Below are 22,106 nucleotides of genomic sequence, written 5' to 3'. Positions count from 1 at the left end.
AGACAATCTGTTCTTTTCCTGCTATCAGGTGCTCTTAGGAAATCAGTATTTCCCACCATGTCTTTCAACTTTGGTTTGTCATTGGCCCTTGGGGTATTAAAGGATACAGTTCTCCTTCTACTGACTGGTAATGTCTACATATTCAATTTGTCACTATGTATAGTCTACTACCTTTAAAAAATTGCATACGTTTGAGGTTTCAAATAGTGTGCCAAGTGGTGAAGAGTCAGTATCTTCTCCTTAGGCAAAACTAGCTCACTAATTGTGTGTGATTCTTGCAGTTATTTTAATGAGTGTCATACCAGTTTTAAAACAAAATATATTCATGCAGGGGAACAGGTCATATACTTACTGCTCTTTCCTAGGAAAACAATTTTAAAAGGCTTGAATTGTTACAGAATATATCTTGTGAATCCTTGCTCCAATGACCAAATAGCAATTATTTTCCCTTAACGAATTCAACCTCAAATTTACATATATAATTTTTAAGCTTTTTAATATAGATTAAAATTCAGTGAAGATCCATTTGTCTTGGTCAAAATGATATTTTATTTTTAAACAAATGACCTCATTTTCACGTACCAACAGGTATTAATTGAACTAATCTATTAACAGTGTTGCCAAGCACAGACTATTAAGTCGATATCTCCTTTAAAATTAGTCAACACTGATATTAACTGTACACAGAAGGTGATTCAAGTCCTAACTGTTTGTTTCCTCTTACAGTTTTATTTATTCTGTACTGTCATTTTCATATTGATATCACTCTGGAAAAATGGAGGCTTAACTGATTAACCACTAGAAAGCAACACATGAAAACCTCTTAATTTCCAAATTCTAAATTTCAGAACTATGATACCATCTGTATAATTCAGCTAAAATGTATGTTCCTTAAAATTTCTAGTAATTTTCTTGACAGCCCTTGGTGGAAGTGCCAGAAGCACATTCCAGATCTCATTCCTTCAGGACCAAGGTCCAGAAGGGCCTTGAACAGAGATTCGGGGGTAGCAGAGGGTATGGTGCCCTGGAGAGTCTCTGCTAAATAGACTCAACCCCTTTTTCTCCTATTGTTTTGGTTTTCCTATCGTATTGTATTGCTCTTACTGTGTTGTGCTTTTGCATCATGTCGTTGACTTTCATTAAGGGCCGCTTTAATATCCCTATAAAAACTGTTACCATATGTGCTCCTTCTACTGTCTGTACCACTGTTGTGGGCACTGTTCAGTTTCATCCCAAGATGCCTTTGTTGCAAATCTATGCAGAAGAAATTGCAGTTCTTTGTCAAGAGGAGTGGAAACCTGGAGCCGTTAGTTTGCTCTGTCTCAGACACAGTGAATTGTGCTATGACTTATGCCTGCCTTTTGTACTGTAAGTTGAGAGGCTCAGAGCTGTATGTGCACTTGACATATTAAAAGGGTTCTGGGCCTGGGACTTCCGTGGTGGTCCAGTGGTTAGGACTTTGCCTTCCAATGCAGGGGGTGTGGGTTCGATCCCTGGTTGGGGAGCTAAGTTCCCATATACCTCGTGGCCAAAAAACCAAAAACATAAAACAGAAGCAATACTGTAACAAATTCAATAGAGACTTTAAAAATGCTCCACATCAAAAAACTAGGGGCGTGGGTGCAGTTCCAGGCCTAAAGAAGTATAGTTTGTTGTATTCAGTCTTAGTACTGGCTTCACTTATTTCCCATTTTTATCCTAATTTACTCATTAAAAACAAAACAAGGAACACTGGAATCACAACTAACTGCTGAACAGTCATTGACAGGAAGACACTGGAACTCACCAAAAAAGATACCCCACATCCAAAGACAAAGGAGAAGCCACAGTGAGATGGTAGGAGGGGCGCAATCACAATAAAATCAAATCCCATAACTGCTGGGAGGGTGACTCACAAACTAGAGAACACTTACACCACAGAAGTCCACCTACTGGAGTGAAGGTTCTGAGCCCCACGTCAGGCTTCTGAACCTGGGGGTCCGGCAACGGGAGGAGGAATTCCTAGAGAATAAGACTTTGAAGGCTAGTGGGATTTGATTGCAGGACTTCAACAGGACTGGGGGAAACAGAGACTCCACTCTTGGAGGTCACACACAAAGTAGTGTGTGCATCAGGACCCAGGGGAAGGAGCAGTGACCCAATAGAGACTGAACCAGACCTACCTGCTAGTGTTGGAGGGTCTCCTGCAGAGGCGGGAGGTGGCTCTGTCTCATCGTGAGGACAAGGACACTGGCAGCAGAAGTTCTGGGAAGTACTCCTTGGCGTGAGCCCTCCCAGAGTCCGCCATTAGTCCCACCAAAGAGCCCAGGTAGGCTCCAGTGTTGGGTCGCCTCAGGCCAAACAACCAACAGGGAGGGAATCCAGCCCCACCCATCAACAGACAAGTGGATTAAAGTTTTACTGAGTTCTGCCCACCAGAGCAACAGCCAGCTCCCACCACCAGTCCCTCCCATCAGGAAACTTGCACAAGCCTCTAAGATAGCCTCATCCACCAGAGGGCACACAGCAGAAGCAAGAAGAACTACAATTCTGCAGCCCATGGAACAAAAACCACATTCATAAAAAGAATAGAGAAGATGAAAAGGCAGAGGGCTATGTACCAGACGAAGGAACAAGATAAAACTCCAGAAACACAACTAAATGAAGTGGAGATAGGCAAACTTCCAGGAAAAGAATTCAGAGTAATGATAGTGAAGATGATTCAGGACCTCGGAAAAAGAATGGAGGCAAAGATCGAGAAGATGCAAGAAATGTTTAACAAAGACCTAGAAGAATTAAAGACAAACAGAGATGAACAATACAATAATTGAAATGAACAATACACTAGAAGGAATCAATAGCAGAATAACTGAGGCAGAAGAACGGTGGATAAGTGACGTGGAAGACAGAATGGTGGAATTCACTGCTGCGGAACAGAATAAAGAAGAAAGAATGAAAATAAATGAGGAAAGCCTAAGAGACCTCTGGGACAACATTAAACGCAACAATATTCACATTATAGGGGTCCCAGAAGGAGAAAGAGAGAGAAAGGACCCGAGAAAATATTTGAAGAGATTATAGTCGAAAACTTCCCTAACATGGGAAAGGAAATAGCCACCCAAGTCCAGGAATCGCAGAGTCCCATACAGCATAAACCCCAGGAGAAACATGCCAAGATAGTAATCAAATTGGCAAAAATTAAAGACAAAGAAAAATTATTGAAAGCAGCAAGGGTAAAACGACAAATAACATACAAGGGAACTCCCATGAGGTTAAAGGCTGACTTCTCAGCCGAAACTCTACAAGCCAGAAGGAAGTGGCATGATATATTTAAAGTGATGAAAGGGAAGAACCTACAACCAAGATTACTCTACCCAGCAAGGATCTCATTCAGAATCCATGGAGAAGTCAAAGGCTTTACAGACAAGCAAAGAAAAGATAATTCAGCACCACCAAACCAGCTCTACAACAAATGCTAAAGTAACTTCTCTAAGTGGGAAACACAAGAGAAGAAAAGGACCTACAAAAACAAACCCAAAACAATTAAGAAAATGGTAATAGGAATATACATATCGATAATTGCCTTAAACATGAATGGATTAAATGCTACAACCAAAAGATACAGGCTTGCTGAATGGATACAAAAACAAGACCCATATATATGCTGTCTACAAGAGACCCACTTCAGACCTAGGGACACATACAGACTGTGAAAGTGAGGGGATGGAAAAAGATATTCCATGCAAATGGAAATCAAAAGAAAGGTGGAGGGCTTCCCTGGTGGTGCAGTGGTTGAGAGTCCGCCTGCCGATGCAGGGGACGCGGGTTCGTGCCCCGGTCCGGGAAGATCCCACATGCCGCGGAGCGGCTGGGCCCATGAGCCATGGCCGCTGAGCCTGCGCATCTGGAGCCTGTGCTCCGCAACGGGAGAGGCCACAACAGTGAGAGGCTCGCGTACCGCAAAAAAGAAAAAAAAAACAAAAAACTGAGGGAATTCATCATCAGCAGACCTCCCTTCAATAAACGTTAAAAGGTTTTTCCAGTGGAATGGAAATGATATAGGTAACAGACTTGGATTTACACAAGGAAAAGAAGTGTAACAAAAAATAAATGAAGGTGAAATAAAATATTTAAAAAAAAAAAAAAAAGAAAGGTGGAGTAGGAATACTCATATCAGATAAATTAGACTTTAAAATAAAGAATGTTACAAGAGACAGGGAAGGACACTACATAATGATCAAGGGATTAATCCAAGAAGAAGATATAACAACTACAAATATATGTGCACCCAACATAGGAGCACCTCAATACATGAGGCAACTGCTAACAGCTCTAAAAGAGGAAATCGACAGTGACACAATAATAACCGGGGACTTTAACACCTCACTTACACCAATGGACAGATCATCCAAACTGAAAATTAATAAGGAAACACAATCTTTAAATGACACAATGGACCAGATAGATTTAATTGATATTTATAGGACATTCCATCCAAAACCAGCAGATTACACTTTCTTTTCAAGTGCACATGGAACATCCTCCAGGATAGATCACATCTTGGGTCACAAATCAAGCCTCAGTAAATTTAAGAAAATTGAAATCGTATCAAGCATCTTTTCTGACTACAATGCTATGAGATTAGAAATAAATTACAGGGAAAAAAATGTAAAAAAAACAGATGGAGGCTAAACAATACGTTACTAAATAACCAAGTGATCACTGAAGAAATCAAAGAGTAAATCAAAAAATAGCTAGAGACAAATAACAGTGAAAACACAACAATCCAAAACCTATGGGATGTGGCAAAAGCAGTTCTAAGAGGGAAGTTTATAGCTATACAAGCCTCAAAAAACAATGAAAATTTCATATAAACAATCTAACCTTACACCTAAAGGAACTAGAGAAAGAAGAACAAACAAAACCCAAAGTTACCAGAAGGAAAGAAGTCATAAAAATCAGAGCAGAAATAAATGAAATAGAAACAAAGAAAACAATAACAAAGATCAATAAAACTAAAAGCTGGTTCTTTGAGAAGATAAACAAAGTTGATAAACCATTAGCCAGACTCATCAAGAAAAAGGGAGAGGACTGAAATTAATAAAATTAGAAATGAAAAAGGAGAAGTTACAACAGATACCGCAGAAATACAAAGCATCCTAAGAGACTACTACAAGCAGCTCTATGCCAATAAAAGGAACAACCTGGAAGAAATGGACAAATTCTTAGAAAGGCATAAACTTCCAAGACTGAACCAGGAAGAAATAGAAAATATGAACAAACCAATCACAAGTAATGAAATTGAAACTGTGATTAAAAATCTTCCAACAAACAAAAGTCCAGGACCATATGGCTTCACAGGTGAATTGTATCAAACATTTAGAGAAGAGCTAACCCCCATCCTTCTCAAACTCTTCCAAAAAATTGTAGAGGAAGGAACACTCCCAAACTCATTCTATGAGACCACCATCACCCTGATACCAAAACCAGACAACGACACTACAAAAAAAATTACAGACCAATATCACTGATGATTATAGATGCAAAAATCCTCAACAGAATACTAGCAAACAGAATCCAACAACACATTAAAAGGATCACACACCATGATCAAGTGGGATTTATCCCAGTGATGCAAGGATTCTTCAATATATTCAAATCAATCAATGTGACACACCATATTAACAAATTGAAGAAGAAAAACCATATGATCATCTCAATAGATGCAGAAAAAGCTTTTGAGAAAATTCAACACCCATTCATAATAAGAGCACTCCAGAAAGTGGGCACAGAGGGGACCAACCTCAACATAATAAAGGCCATATATGACAAACCGACAGCAAATATCATTCTCAGTGGTGAAAAACTGAAAGCATTTCCTCTAAATCAGGAAAAAGACAAGGATGTCTACTCTCACCGCTATTATTCAACATAGTTTTGAAAGTCCTAGCCACAGCAATCAGAGAAGAAAAAGAAATAAAAGGAATACAAATTGGAAAAGAAGAAGTAAAACTGACACTGTTTGCAGATGACATGCTACTATACATAGAGAATCCTAAAGATGCCACCAGAAAACTACTAGAGCTAATCAATGAATTTAAGTTGCAGGATACAAAATTAATGCACAGAAATCTCTTGCATTCCTATACACTAATGATGAAAAATCTGAAAGAGAAATTAAGGAAACACTCCCATTTACCACTGCAACAAAAGGAATAAAATACCTAGGAATAAGCCTACCTAGGGAGACAAAAGACCTGTATGAAGAAAAGTGTAAGACACTGATGAAAGAAATTAAGATGATATCAAGAGCTGGAGAGATATACCATGTTCTTGGATTGGAAGAATCAATATTGTAAAAATGACTATACTACCCAAAGCAATCTACAGATTCAATGCAATCCCTATCAAATTACCAATGGCATTTTTTACGGAACTGGAACAAAAAAATCTTAAAATTTGTATGGAGACACAAAAGACCCCAAATAGCCAAAGTAGTCTTGAGGGGAAAAAAACGGAGCTGGAGGAATCAGACTCCCTGACTTCAGACTATACAACAAAGCTACAGTAATCAAGACAGTATGGTACTGGCACAAAAACAGAAACATAGATCAATGGAACAAGATAGAAAGCCCCAAGAAAAACCCATGCACCTATGGTAAACTAATCTATGACAAAGGAGGCAAGGATATACAATGGAGAAAAGACAGTCTCTTTAGTAAGTGGTGCTGGGAAAACTGGACAGCTGCATGTAAAAGAATGAAATTAGAACACTCCCTAACACCATACACAGAAATAAACTCAAGATGGATTAGAGACCTAAATGTAAGACCAGACACTGTACAACTTAGAGGAAAACATAGGAAGAACAATCTATGACGTAAATCACAGCAGGATCTTTTTTGATCCACCTCCTAGAGTAATGGAAATAAAAACAAAAATAAACAAATGGGACCTAATGAAACTTAAAAGCTTTTGCACAGCAAAGGAAACCATAAGCAAGGTGAAAACACAACCCTCAGAATGGGAGAAAATATTTGCAAACGAATCAATGGACAAAGGATTAATCTCCAAAATATATAAACAGCTTATGCAGCTCAATATTTAAAAAAAGCCCAATCCCAAAATGGGCCGAAGACCTAAATAGACATTTCTCCAAAAAGGCATACAGATGGCCAGAAAGCACATGAAAAGCTGCTCATCATCACTAATTATTAGAGAAATGCAAATCAAAACTACAGTGAGGTATCACCTCACACCAGTTAGAATGGGCATCATCAGAAAATCTACAAACAGCAAATGATGGAGAGGGTGTGGAGAGAAGGGAACCCTCTTGTACTGTTGGTGGGAATGTAAATTGGTACAGCCACTATGGAGAACAGTATGGAGGTTCCTTATAAAAATAAAAGTAGAATTACCGTGTGACCCAGCAATCCCCCTACAGGGCATATACCCAGAGAAAACCATAATTCAAAAAGACACATGCACCCCAATGTTCATTGCAGCACTATTTACAATAGCCAGGTCATGAAAGCAACCTAAATGCCCATCGACAGACGAACGGAAAAAAAAGATGTGGTACATATATACAATGGAATATTACTCAGCCATAGAAAGGAATGAAATTGGGTCATTTGTAGAGATGTGGATGGATCTAGAGACTGTCATACAGCGTGAAGTAAGTCAGAAAGAGAAAAACAAATATCGTATATTAACAGATAAATGTGGAACCTAGAAAAATGGTACAGATGAACTGGTTTGCAGGACAGAAATTGAGACACAGATGTAGAGAACAAACGTGTGGACACTAAAGGGGGAGAGCTGTGGGGGTGGGGAGGGGATGGTGGTGTGCTGAATTTGGCGATTGGGATTGACATGTATACACTGATGTATATAAAATGGATGACTAATAAGAATCTGCTGTATAAAAAAATTCAAAAAAAAAGAAAGGAAGAAAGGAGTCACACTCATAGGAACTGAGTAGAAAAGTGTTTGCCATGGCAGGGGCTGGGAGGCTGGGGAATAGATATAGGTTAGTAAAAGGGTATAAACTAAAAAAAACAAAACACAAAACAAATCAAAAAAACAACTTGATGTTCTGCATGAGCCTCAGTTTTCTTTTGGACTGAGGTGGTTATGCATTAATACACTGAAATATGAGATATGGTGGGAGAGAGCTCTGACAGAGATGTGTAGGTTGCTATGGAGAGAAGGGATGCCCAGCCCAGCCTGGTAAGGGCCGTTGTCAAGGAAGCCGTCCTGGAGGAAAGTTCTGAGCATCATGTTTGGTACATAATAAGGCCCTTAGTAACTGTTGGTACAATGAGAGTTAGCATTTGAAGGAGAAGTTGGCCGAGAGGAAAATGAGTAAGTAAATTTAGCAGAGAGAATAGTACTTATATAGAGGCTTGGAGTGAGGAGAGAGCATCACGATTTGAGGAACTATTGTGGGATTATGATACAACGGGAATAAAGGGTAGGAGAGAGGATAGGTGACGAGGGTGGAGGCCATATCACAAGAGCCTCGTAGAGCTCGCTGAGGGTTGACTTGTTTCTATATTGTTTATTTATTTTGAAGGCAACACTGAAGGTGAGGAATATGGGAGAAGGGGCAGATTTTGGCAGAAACAGATGTTAGTGATTCCTGTCTTGGTTATGTTGAGGTGAGGCGTTTGCAAGACCCTGGCTTGAGATGTCCAGTAGGGAGTTGTAGAGGCGGCCTCAGAGCTCAGTAGCCCGGGCTGTATTGGTAAGTCATCCATGCACAGCCATGGTACAGATGCACTCACCAGACACCTTCCCTCACCTGACCGCTGTCCCTTCAACTCTATAAGCACTTTTCTTTTCCTACATTCATGACATTTATCTCAGTTTACCTTGAGCTGCAGACTTGTATATTCATCTGCCTAGTCGACATCTCAATTAGATGTCTACTGGGTATCTCAAACTTAATGTGTCCAAAACAGAATCATTGATTTCCCCTTCCCCTACTGGAGCATTAATTTTCTCAGTGTGGGACACCACCTTCTATTCTACCCGTTTGTTCCTAACTCCACAGTCAGTCTCAATCTTACCCTTTCCCTTACTGTCCGTATCCACTCCGGCCCCTCACCCTAGCCACCCTTGCCTGTATTCCTGAAATAGACTTGTAGCTTATACTTATGCTTCCACTCTGGCCTCTCTGCAATCAATCCCCTCTCAGTAGCCCAGGAACTTTCTAAAGTAGAGAACAGATCAATGTGTGAGGTGTCAAGCCCTTTGACGGCTTCCCATTGCACCCAGGATAAATGGAGTCTCTTCCCCACGGGGTTCACAAGGTCCTCCATGATCTGGCCTCCATCTCTCTATGTGCTCTACTCTCTCCTTTGTTCACTTCCCTCAAGCCACTGTGGCCTCATTGCTTTTCTCTAGAACTTGCCCTGGTTCCCATCTTATCCTTTTCTTCCTTCAGCTTGGAACACGTTTCACCAGATCTTCCCTCAGCTACCTTTTCCCCACCACTCAGGTCTTAACTCAGATCTCTCAAAAGTTTTCCATGACTCTCCGAGCCGAAGAAACACTCCAGCCTCTCTACCATATTATCCTGTTTTATCTGCTCAGCACTTATCAGTACTTGAAATGATCTTGTTTACTCATGTAGGTACTTTTTGCCATCTCCCCACGCTGGAGCATACGCTCCTAGAGGGCAGGGACTGGGATTGTACTTGGACAACATAATCCCAGTATCTAGTGCCCAGTACCTGGCACGTAATAATTGCTCAGTACATTTTGTTTAATGCCTTGGCTTTGTACTGCAGTTCCTTGCTTAGCTCAACTTTCCTGCTAGATTCTATGCTCCTTGAGGGTACGGGAGTTACGTCTTTGAATTCTATACAGCTAATGCCAGCAATAAATGTCAGTAACAGATTTCTCTGGAAACTCTAGAAAATGATTCTTGGCGTGAAAAGGCTATCTTTAAACCTATGAGGTTCTATTAATGAGAATATTATAGGTTATATCCTCAGTAATCCAAGCTCTCAACAAGTTGTATAGGAAAAAAGGAGAAAACCACGTACCCGCTGTGAGACATGCACTGTGCCCCCTGCTTTGTCATGGCAGCCATATGTGGTAACTATTTTAACCTATTTTTCAGATGAGAGCTCAGAGACGTTAATACACTTGCCCCATATCACACGGCTGGTTTAGGGGTAGCCAGAGTGGAGGGCTCAACTCCAAATGATCCAGTTCCCAAGCCTGTACCCTCTCTGCTGCATCCCTGGTCTTCATGCTGGACCAGGTCACTGGAAGAAAAGTCCAGGGAAGGTTGGGTTGGGGAAGAGCCTTTTCACGGAGGGTTTGCACTGAGAGTTTGGTGGGTGGTGTCTCTAACTGCAGGCTAATTCTGTCCCTCCAGGGTTTTACTCTTCCTCTTAGTGAACTGGTAGGGATTCTAACCTGTGGTAGCAAATCCCACCTTTTGAAATAATGGGGCAAGTGATGGCTCGAGTTGTAGGTGTCTGAACTGATGGGAACAAGCAGCAAAAAAAACTGAGAAGAGAGGGCTGTCTGCCTCTGGAAGCTGCCTACTGAGAACACACATGATCATCCCCAATTCAGTCCTGCTTACTCAGGCCATGCCACTGGCCCTGACTTTCAGTTGGACAGTTTTCCTTCTTGCCTAGGAGAATTTGAGGGTTAGCCAAATATCTCCTGAAAATAAAGGCTTGCTAAGGAGGGAATGAAGTTATGATACAGCAGAGTTCAAGATCAGTCCTTATCTATGACTCCATGGTGCTCTGTTTTGCTTGCTGGGTGAGGTGGAGCCTTAACCTTGGGAACTAGTGCTGCAAGGTTTAGACCTAACTGATCTGACTTTGATTATCAAAATTGAGGTATGTGGTCATTTTGCTCTCCCAGACAGGAGATCAACTAACCAGAGCTGAACGGTAGGGTGGGTACCTGTAAGTCAAGCCAGGATTCTCTGGGAGCAGCCTTCATTCCACTTCAGCCCTTGCACGAATGCACTGGACCTTTGAATGACGCAGTGGTTAGGGGTGCCGACACCCCCCCAAAATTGGGCTATAACTCTGTACAGCCCGCTCTCTATGTCTGTTGTTCCGTCTCTGCGGATTCAACCAGCCTCGGATTGACTAGTACTGTAGTATGTATTTATTGAAAAATAATCCCCACTTAAGTGGACCTGCACAAGTTCAAAGCTGTATTGTTCAAGGGTCAACTGTACCCAGTTGAAATCTCCAAATGCCATACCCAGTTCAGCACGGCCAAAATGGCCCTTCCCTGAAAAAGATTTCAGAGTGTCCTCTGTCACGGCCGTAGCAGAACCTCAGAAAGGGCTTCTAGTAGCGCAGTGTGTGACCTCCACTCCCCAGGTAACTGAATCCGTTGACCATCTGTATCCTGTTATTTGATGCTGAGGCCTTAAATGTTGGAAAATGTTAATGAAAGACAGTCATTGACAAGACAGGGTTTGTTATAGTTAACATTAAGTCAGGACGATAGAGATTACATACTCTGAAAGCTATCCTTCTTTGGTTGTAATACATCACAGTGTGTTTGATAGACAGTTCATTCAACTTTCCACTATAGCTTGGTTGCAAGATTAGTTAAAATGAATAAAAAAGTGGGCTGTTTCCTGGAGAAAACATGACAAAGATAAAGATTTAATTTTCTTGTATCAAAAAAACTGTGCAGATCTGGAAAATAAGGAAACAAACCATGTTCATTTAAAAATAGTACTCTACTGTGATCTTCACAACAGTCTCATCAGTACAGCTCCCTGAATGTTTTTGTTTTAACATCATGATGCCATTTTAACTTTTATATGAAATGAGATTCTGGATATAAAAGTTAATGAGTGTGATGTGAATAGCTGGATTTAATGTTGCATTCAGTAAGAAATGTGATGCCTTACTAAATCTCTACACATCATTCCTCCTTTTGTCCATTGATTTATAGTGGCTTTCTCAGAGTTACGGCTTCCATATACTACTCTTCCTAGATATTAAAGATTGCTGCTCTCCAACAGTCATCATAGGAAGGATTAGGTATCTCATTTTCTCAGTAAGATTTATACCGCCTCAAACTTTAACAAGTAGAAATGCATAAAAATTACTTTTTAAACTACAAATGTGATGATACTGTTTGGTTAGATATTTTGAGGGTAAAAATAATAATGACTAACTTTGGGTTCCCCTTGAGCATTGACTCAGATGACAATCTGGTAGGAAATATTAAATTATTACAGTCTAGTCCATTAAACAGGGATTACCCATATTCATTTAAAAAATACACAGGAAAGCACAAGATGACACTAGGATATCTTGAATCAAAAAGCAAGGATTGGCTCTAAATCCTGTGGGATCATTGCAAAGGATACAAAATCCAGATTGAAATGGCTTCCACTGGGATACTCCTGCAACCAAAACAGTAATGACAGTAATAGTTTAGGATACATTGAATTAATTTTTAAAAATCCTTAAGTTTGGGCTTCCCTGGTGGCGCAGTGGTTGAGAGTCTGCCTGATGATTCAGGGGACGCGGGTTCGTGCCACGGTCCCGGAAGATCCCACATGCCGCAGAGCGGCTGGGCCCGTGAGCCATGGCCGCTGAGCCTGCGTGTCTGGAGCCTGTGCTCCGCAACGGGAGAGGCCACAACAGTGAGAGGCCTGCGTACCGCAAAAAAAAAAAAAAAAATGAGGTGTATTTGAAGAAAATTGCCTAATGAAATAAGAAATTAGAAGTCTGTGGATTGAGACTTTTTCAGGACCTTGCTGAGGGAAACCTTTCTGATAAGCAAATAACGCCGAGGATGATCATAATGATGGTGGTGATGGTTACGGGAAGCCTTTTACTTGTGTGCCACCCACCGGTTTAGTCACAAACTGAGAAGCCCTGTATTTTCATCCTGCTGTATATTGAGAAGAATTGACACACACAAAATAAGGAACTTGAAGGAAAAAAGTCAGCCCCAGGTAGATGGAGTAGGTGGCCTTCCTCTGAGTGTGTTTTCAGGAAGTTTGGAAAAGATGCCCCCCCATCTTCACAAAGATCTGACGTTCTACAGTGGGACTTTTTTGGTTTTGTTATGCTTTTAAAAATTCTTTTATAAATGTTCAGAATATTAACATGCCCTAACAACTGTTAATAATGGTGACCAATGAGGTTTTAACAATTCTTCAATTAGAGATTTAATGTGAAATGTAAGGTGACCTAAATTCCCACTAAGGTATAAGGTACTATCAATGTTAATGACACTATAGGTAGGTAACTGTGGTAGGTCCTGGTATCAGATCCTTGCTTGAAATGCTCTGATGACTGAGGGGGAGAGAGAACTCAAAGCTGCTGCTACAGTGGGGAGGACAGAATGATGTAAAGATCCCGAGAAGGGACGCTTACACGTGCCCAAAGACACGTTGTCCCCATTTAGTTGCTGTGACTAGCCCTGTGGCCCGAGAACCAACACCTGCGTGGAGTTTGCTAATGTCCATCTAGTGTTCTGTCTACTATGTGCCTTTGGAGCTGATGACATCTCCATCTCCCAAGTGGGATTAATACCTTACGGGGTTGGTAGATGGCATTTTGCACGCACTTAGCAGAAGAGGTAATATCTCTTAAGAGTTTCTGCAGTTTTCAAGCTGTAATTGTGCTTCTGCTTAAAAAAAGCTAGGTTGGATACCTTAAGCTAATAATAGTTTGGCCTCATTCTTGCCTCATTCCTTTGCTATGAAGGCTTTTTATGTAGCTTTTCTGTTTATTTGTGTATGGTGTCTCTCCCTCCCCATTTCTTGTAATGCTGTTGCTTTATTTCTCTTCCATTCAAATTTTTTTTTCCTTTCTTTTTGCTGCATGGAGACTCTCTGCTGTACAAGTGTAAGTATTTTTTGGTGGCTCTGCAGATTCTGGCTGTACTAGTTTACATTCTTGTGCTCCATTTGCTTCCGCGCTGCCTGGCTGATCTCCCAGGAGTCTGTAGTGTCGTCATCCATCTTGGATCCTGAATAAAATAGGCAGCAATTTAGAGACAAGATTGAACTTTACAAGATGGTTCAGCTTAGCAAAACAGGCGATGAATTTAAAATATTCCCAGCCATGTGCCTGAAAGCAAGCAAAGTGTTGATGAAGAGGGTATAAACATTCAAGAGGAGAAAAGTGCTTCTTCCATTCATGTTTAAAAAACAAGACATGATTACTTAAACTTCCAAGGTTTTTAATTTCTGATTCTTGTCATATTACTTGTTTCCCAGAGTTGTAGAAAACTGGCATCATAATACCTTCTTGTATTAGAAGATTTTTACTAATCTGCTTTCCAACTGTTTCTGTTTTCTTTTTTTTTTTAACCTCAAGGAAAAGAAAAGTAATTAAGGATTCTTGAGCTTTGGAGTGAGGGTGTTGTTTATTATTCTTTGCGCAAACTTGGTAAAATGAATGAGGAAACTACTCCATTCCTATTTTTCTGGTGATAGAAACAATTTAACTCTCATTAAAAAAAAAATTAGTATGTCTAGCAATTATGTGTTAAAAATGAGTTTAACAGGAAAAATGTGTTGTTTATAAGGTTCTAACATTAGTCCTTAACTTACGGTAAAAGTGGATATGTATCTCTATTGAGCTACATGGAGAATAGTTATAAATCCATCATAAAAATTGGATCAAACGAGTAAGATTTCCAAGCAGTGTAGACATTGTGCTGCTTTTGGATGCTTAGAGAATAGAGCCATGCATTTCATTCACTGTCTGCCACGATGGGGATTTACTGATGTTTGTGATATCAGAATCAGTCTATGTTTAGAGTTTTCCTTCTAAAGTTATATTTTAAAGGGTTTAACACATTGTTCCTCATATTTCCTGAGGATGTGAATATTGAAAATTACTTACTTCTCATAAAATGCACTTTTAAAGACAAAGTAACTTTGTCTAGGCCTGAAGTAATAGTTGGCAATGTTAATCATACATCGATTTGTGAAGGGTCCCTTTGGCGTGTGTACCTCTCCTGCTTCCATTGCTGACCCCCTTCATCTGTTGGGCACTTTGTGATTTCTCTGATCAGAAAGTACTTAAGCACTGACAAATGTCCAGGAAGACTAAACAAGGACTAAGACATAGTGTGAGAAAATTAACCCTTTCATTTTGGTTCAAAAAGGGAAGAGAGTAAATGTAAATCTGGATGGTAAAGCCAGATTTTTTTTTTTCCAGGATTCAATTCATCTAACCAACAGGTGTGAGAAGGGGGAAGAGAGTGCATAGAAACCATCTTTCTAGAGAAACATACAGTATGTGTTCCTAAATGTACACATAGGTGGATAATTGTATCATTCTTACATTTCCTCTTGCTTTAGATTTATATGTAATCAAATCATAGGAATGAGCCAATAAGATTGAGCAAGTCCACACTGTCTGTAAAACTGTTAGGGAAGAAACAATTGTAAAGAAAAGAAAGAAAACTATGAAGAAATAAAATTCACTTTTTTTCTCCATTGTTATACTTAAATCCATATTTATTCTTTCTCATGAAAGAAAGAGATTGTAAAACAGTTCATCCATCAGAAGAAATGTATAAAATCAGGTTGCGTTCTTAACACCAGTTGTAGAAACCAGCCTGACTGCAAGCTCTGACCATTTTAGCAAAAGGCCGTTGGCCCTGTCCAAACGTGGCACAACTTCAGAATACACAGATATGTCAGACACAGAGAGAGAGTTTTATGCAGAATGCAACCGGAAGTTATATGCTCATGTAAAGAGCATATGAAATGAAAGAAAGCAATGAAAATGCATTAGAATGCATCTTTCTGATATTCAAATTTTGTGTACTACGTTTTGAGGCATTAGAAAGCGAGACCAAGAAAGGCAACTGGTTTCCCTTTGATTACTGTCAGCCATCAAAAATCCTGATGATTTTGTATGTTTCTCAATGTGTCTATAAAATTAGATTGAGCGGAATGATCCATTTACAGTTGGGCATCAGTTTGTAAATGATATTTTTTATATATGTTATATATATTCTCTTATATGTAATTCTATATTTCTTTTTATATATTTAAAAATTATAATATAGTTGAAATGTCATTATTGTCATATGTTTTAACATGTATTTGGTATTCATTATAAAGGCTAAATAGGGAAACTTGACCTAGATTATTTTTGCCCACAAACACTTTTTCTTATAAAATCTAATCAGGAGTGACAGGAAAGCATTTTGGAAGACATCTTCATTCTATGCATTTTTAAACTTCTTTCCTATTTATCTGTGACTATCTAAATGAATTGGCTGGAAATTATATCCCAAGCTACTTCTTAATCCTTTTACCTGTCAAGGTTGTGCACAAGGTGGATACAATACTGAAGGAGTTTTTATGACCAAACACAGCATATATTTTGATAGTTTGTGTCTCCTTGAAAATTATTTTTAGAGGTTTCACTTACGAATAGACCAGTCACACCACCTTCAACCAACTGTAAGGCCTGTTTTGGGGGAGAACTATCTTGAAACTGGATTCATTTCCAGTTGCATTGGATTGGTTGTATTTTTATTGAACCTGCAAAGCCCAATGCTTTATAAAAAGATTTTCCTCTGATTGTCTGCCTTTAAAAAACCTTGAAAGAACCAAATCAGCAAGTTTCATTATGCTCAGGAAGACCAGTCTGGATTTAAATTCTATTGCTCACCATTTTTAATCTCCTTTTTCTCTCAATAATAAATAATAGCAAAAGGATATTATTGTTAAAAATGACATAAGATTGTCAAAACTGTAAAGCTGTTTGCTTTAAAGGTCAATACGAAACAATTTATTCTTTGAACCTTGTTATCAACCTGTGGATTTTCTTTTTCTGAGAAAGCTTTAGATGACAACCTATTAAGTGAAATGAAAGTCTACAAACTAAGTTCTTTCAGTTATATCTTAGTTTACACGAATACCAGTTTCCAGTATCAAAGCAGTTAACACCCCTAAAATCCATCCGTTCATTGATCACAAGTGGTGAGGCAGGAGGGATGCTGGGCTGACCTTAATAACTGGCTCTGTCCCTGGCCCTGCTCCTCTTGACTTGAGTGGTAGTCCTTATCATCTCCATGACTCAGTTTCTTCCTTGCAATTTGTGGAGGTGATGACAAAGGTCCCCTCCAGCTTTGACACGAGTTACCGTGTTGAGGGAGAAGCTAATGTCTTCCTTAAGGTTTGACTTAACATAATCAACAGTTGACACCAATGCTAGAAAAATGCTCTAAGAAGTTTTGGGCATGGTTTGGGTTTTGGTCTCCTTTTTTAAAAGGAAAAGAAGGATCAAAGATGTCTTACTGAGAAGGGACAGCAGATAGACTTCTAAATCATGGCCACTTTTTTCTTTGGTCTTTGGTCTATGGTCTTTGCTCATAATGTAAAGATCAAAATTTTTGTGGCAGAAATGTGAAACAAAACAGTTAAACTGAGCTTCCCTGGTGGCGCAGTGGTTGAGAGTCCGCCTGCCGATGCAGGGGACACGGGTTCGTGCCCCGGTCCGGGGGGATCCCACGTGCCGCGGAGCGGCTGGGCCCGTGAGCCATGGCCGCTGAGCCTGCGCGTCCGGAGCCTGTGCTCCGCAACGGGAGAGGCCACAGCGGTGAGATGCCCGCGTACCGCAAAAAAAAAAAAAACAGTTAAACTGCTTAAATCATTAAGATGACAAAGAGTTTGGTGTTGCTTATATTGATGTTGCTGTGATAATGAACAGTGAGTAATTGTGTTTTCAATTTTTAGCGACTGATTTTTACAGTCTTTCATTCTTATTCCTTATATCTGTTTTAACATCCTCGTGTGCAGGTTAGAGTTAAATCCTATATCGTTCATTGTTCCTTTTAGCTATAAAAACAGAATTTAACTGAATAGAGCTGGGGGAAAGAAGTTGGCTCTATCATTTGAGAAAGTGGTAAACATTTAGAAATGTCGTGGCTTCGCCCCTTCAGTCTGGCTGTCAGATGTTACTAACCATCCTCTGAAGAAGTAAATACTGAGCGTAAACCAATTGATCCCAAATATTACCCCCCCCCCCCCGCAACAATGTTTCTAAACTTTGAAAGTTAAGTTTTCTGGGAATACCTGTCCAAGTACTTTCTTTATTTTATTGCTAGATGACTCCTAAATCCAAAAGGAAGACTATTCATAGCCGGATGCTGCGGCCTGTTTCCAGAGCATTTGGTAAGTGAGTATTTTGCTAATGCCAGTCATTTCCTTATAACCGTGAAACACCCCTCAGCAAAGAACCTCGGACCACTTCAAGGATGTTTCTTAGGGATGCTCTAAGTGAGTGAATATTGAGAAAGAGAATTAAGTGATTTGTGAATGAGTGTTTGCTATTCAGTGATAGACTTAAAGTTACTTTTAGGAACTTTTCTATCCATCTCTATGCAGTAAGCTTCAACCTGGGGTCTTGCTTTATTTTAGAAATGGAATTTGACCTTGATAAAGCCCTGGAAGAAGTGCCAATTCACGTTGAAGACCCGCCTTTCCCATCCATCAGACAAGAGAAGCAGAGCTCGGGGTTTATCTCTGACTTGCCGTCCGAGGAAGGAAAGAAGCTGGAGCACTTTACCAAGTTAAGACCAAAACGGGCTAAGAAGCAGCAGTCCACGCACGCAGCGGTAGGTGGGCTGGAGGGGGCCCATCTCTCCCTCACCCTGTCCTCCTCCAGGGAAACCTGGAGAGTCTTATAAAAGCGTGTTGCATACCTGAAAGCTTGTAGTTAAGGAGAAAGGAACCTCTACGTGTGTGTGGTATTCACATAAAATGTCTCATTTGGTGCTCAACAATTTTGGAAAAGACAACACTGTAAGGTTTTCAACTCTTTAGAACAGAGTTGCCCCTTGGAAGTTGTTAGAAAAATACCAGTCACATGGGTGAGATAAAAAGGCTACATCTGTAGGATTTTATAGTGTCCGGGTGTGAAAAGATGGAGACTAAGTATCAAAGAATTGATTTGTGATTAAAAATTGTTTGCATTTGATTTTGGACTGCACCCATATACTCCCCCACCTCCGTGTCCTGACCTGCTCTGGTGCCCTGGCTTTTGATACCCCACAAGCTGAGTGGTGGAGGAGAGGCCGTACCTGGGAGAACCACGCAGGCGGCGTGCTTCTCAGCATCCTGCTCTCCACTCAGGAGAGGACTGAATTGTTTGCGCTAAGGAGCCTTAATGCAATTGACCCCATGTCTGTCTTTGGTTAGTGTCTTTTCTCTCCTTTGCAGTCAGACTTCTTGAAAGAGTTCGTCTTTGCCTGTGGTCGTTCTCCCTCACCTTCCTGTCTCTCTGCAACCCACCAAAATCTTCATTCTGTACCTACCCACCTCTGAAACGACCCTGCCAAGGTCACTCCTAACCTAATCCTGTGGACACTTGCCAGCTGTCAGCCTACTTGACACCTCAGCAGTTACTTGACCTGGAAGGCTCCATCCTTCTGTGGGCCTCTGAGTCATCACTCTCTTTTCTTTCCTATTCACCTCTCCAGCGATGCCTTTTCAGTTTTCCTCTGCCTGGCCTTTGAGTGTATTATTTGTCTCGGTGATGTCATGTAAACCCGTGGTTTCAGTTTGTTGTTGACTCCTGCCTCCTCTGCTGAACTCCATATTCAGATATTCACCTGCCTCCTGAACTTTAAAGCCCCGGAGCACCTCAGGTTCAACAAATTCAAAACTGGGAGCCTATCTTTCTCTATAAACCTGCCCTGCCCCACAAGGAGCGTCACCAGTCAACAAGCTAGAAACCTGGATATGATCCCCAACACCAGCCCCCACTGCCGTCCCTGTTTGCTCTTCACCTTCTTCCTTTCTCCTCATCATCCCTGCATCCCTCACTCTCATCCTGTTTCAGGCCTCCAGTGATGCAGCCTTTCAGTCATTGCTTCCTCTCTCCCCCCCGCCCCCACCCCTACCCCTCCATCCCCCTACCCTTAGCTCCTAGGTGGATACCTACTCATTTTGCAGACCTCCACTGAGGCAAGACTTCTCCCAGGAAGCCCTCCCTGTCTCTACCTCTGTTCTCCCACATGGCTGGGGGTGCACGGCTCCAGGGAAGGTTGTTCTCCCACACTAGTTGTGCACAGTGCACAGCCTGGGCAACCGTCCATGGAGGCCCTGCTCCCCCAGTGCCTGGCTTTTACCCTGTTACAGCCCTCGCCATACAGTGTTTTCTAAGCACGCTTTCCTCGTTGTGTGTAAGCTCTGTGTAGGAAGGTGTATGGCTTATTATCCATGGTTGTATACTGAGCGCTTAGCATGAATTTATTCAATACAACGTAGCAGGCGTTCGATACTCACTGGATGATAGGTGGATCACTGGAGTCGTAGATGGATAAAAGTCACAACCAGTTACCTGCATGGTCAGTCATTTGCTCATTCCAGATCCAGGTTGGGTGTATTTGTTTGATTTCTCTCATTTGATTCTGAATATCTTGACATGGTTTCAAAAAGACAAAAGAAAAAAATTTTAGTAAATTGTTTTCTTTTCCAACTTACTTGATTTTAACAGGGTTGGCAAACCCCAGGCTGCTTCATCCTAAGGACTCTGTAGCACAAGGGTATGTCCTAGGATAGTGGATTGTGGTCCTGGGTCTAAATAGATCTTCCCAGAGGCTTGGTAGCCTGAGAAAAAACGTGCACAGCTTGTTCTCCCTTGGGTTCACGGTGAAAATATGCTGCCTGATGGTTTCACAGAGCTTGTGATTTTCAAAGTGCTCTCACATCGAACACCTGTGTAAAGCTGCCACACCGGCCCCATTGTCTGCATTTTCCAGTGGAGGGTGAGAAAGCTGCAGCATTTAGTAGCAGCAGTCATTTAATATTATCGTTTTGGTTTTGTTTTGGTGGATTGAGTAGCCTTAGTCCACCCTAAATGGATCTTAGCTTTTCTAGAGCTTGTCCTTGACCCCTAATGCCCCTAATGAGCTTTTCTAGATGTCAGAACTCTCAAAGCCAAGGTATGGAGGCTGTTTTTACTTTCAGCATTTCTAATACCAAATGTGTGGTTTTCTTCCCCCTACACCTGCTAATTCTTCAACTCTGGACCACAACTGGGTGTCCCACAATTTAATTCAATTCTGACTCCTCAGGTGAAGGGCTCAGCGGTACCCTCACTTCAGATACCAGTCTCAGGTCGCCTCTTGTACTTCTGACCGATCGACTTCATGGGAGGTTCCCATGCCCCCCTCCTTAGGTTAGATAATTTGCTAGAATGGCTCAGAATACCCAAGAGGACACTTTACTTACTATTACTGGTTTATTATAAAGGATACTGTCAACTGAAATAAAAGCATGCAATGTGAGAGCTGTGAGTTTCAGTTTTATTTGGGGACTTCCTGAGGACTATAGCCTGGGAGACAGCCTCTCCAAAGACTGAGGAACTGTTCAAAGAGGTGGGGGGAAGGTCAGCATATGTGTGATTTTGGAGAACAGATATGTGTAGTCAAGCACATGTCTTGGTAGAAGGTTGCTGCTGGTCATGGGGCACAGATATCTTAATGATTGTAGTGCTTTTCTAAGTATGGGAAGATGCAAGAGATTAGGTTCATGACATTCTCTCTTGAAAATATTTAAGTCTCTGAAGGCCTGTTCTGCCAATTTTCCCAGAGCACAGAGGGAACTCCTTTTGGGTGTGTTGAAGGTCAGCAACTGCAGTGGCTAATGGCTTAATCCTTGTAGAGCGACATGGCAAGCGACAACATTTAGTTGGCGGTTGTTACCCATACTGACCAACTGCCTATAAATCACAGGTTCCCACAATCCTTCTTGGGTTTGATGTATTTGTTACAGCAGCTCACGGAACCCAGACATTACTTACTGGATTACTAGTTTATAATAAAAGGTTATAACTCAGGAACAGCCAGATGGAGGAGATGCTTAGGGAAAGATATGCGAGAAGGGGCACGGAGCTTCCATGCCCTCTCCCAGCACATCACACTCCCTGCATCTCCACATGTTCACCAACCCAGCAGCCCTCCAGACCTTGTCCTTTGGGGTTTTTATGGAGACTTCATTACATAGTCATAATTGAGTAAATCACTGGCCATTGGTGACTGATTGAACTTCTGGGCCCTATCAGCTCCCTGAAGTGGAGGGGGTGGGACTGAAAATTCAAACCCTCTAATCACGTGGTTGGGTCTCCTGG

General features: G+C 41.0%; 1 protein-coding gene across 1 annotated transcript in view; it reads left to right on the top strand.

The window, feature by feature from the left end:
* CARMIL1 (capping protein regulator and myosin 1 linker 1) overlaps window positions 1-22,106 on the top strand; it is a 318,449-nt gene that overhangs the window by 269,128 nt on the left and 27,215 nt on the right. The window contains exons 30-31 of the mRNA XM_060163549.1: window positions 18,079-18,145; window positions 18,392-18,588. Of these exons, the coding sequence (XP_060019532.1) occupies window positions 18,079-18,145; window positions 18,392-18,588 (264 nt within the window). The remainder of the gene's footprint in view (window positions 1-18,078; window positions 18,146-18,391; window positions 18,589-22,106) is intronic.

The sequence above is a fragment of the Lagenorhynchus albirostris genome, chromosome 10 (assembly GCF_949774975.1).
Source record: "Lagenorhynchus albirostris chromosome 10, mLagAlb1.1, whole genome shotgun sequence".
Classification (NCBI taxonomy): domain Eukaryota; kingdom Metazoa; phylum Chordata; class Mammalia; order Artiodactyla; family Delphinidae; genus Lagenorhynchus; species Lagenorhynchus albirostris.
This window is presented reverse-complemented; position numbering and strand designations above follow the sequence as displayed.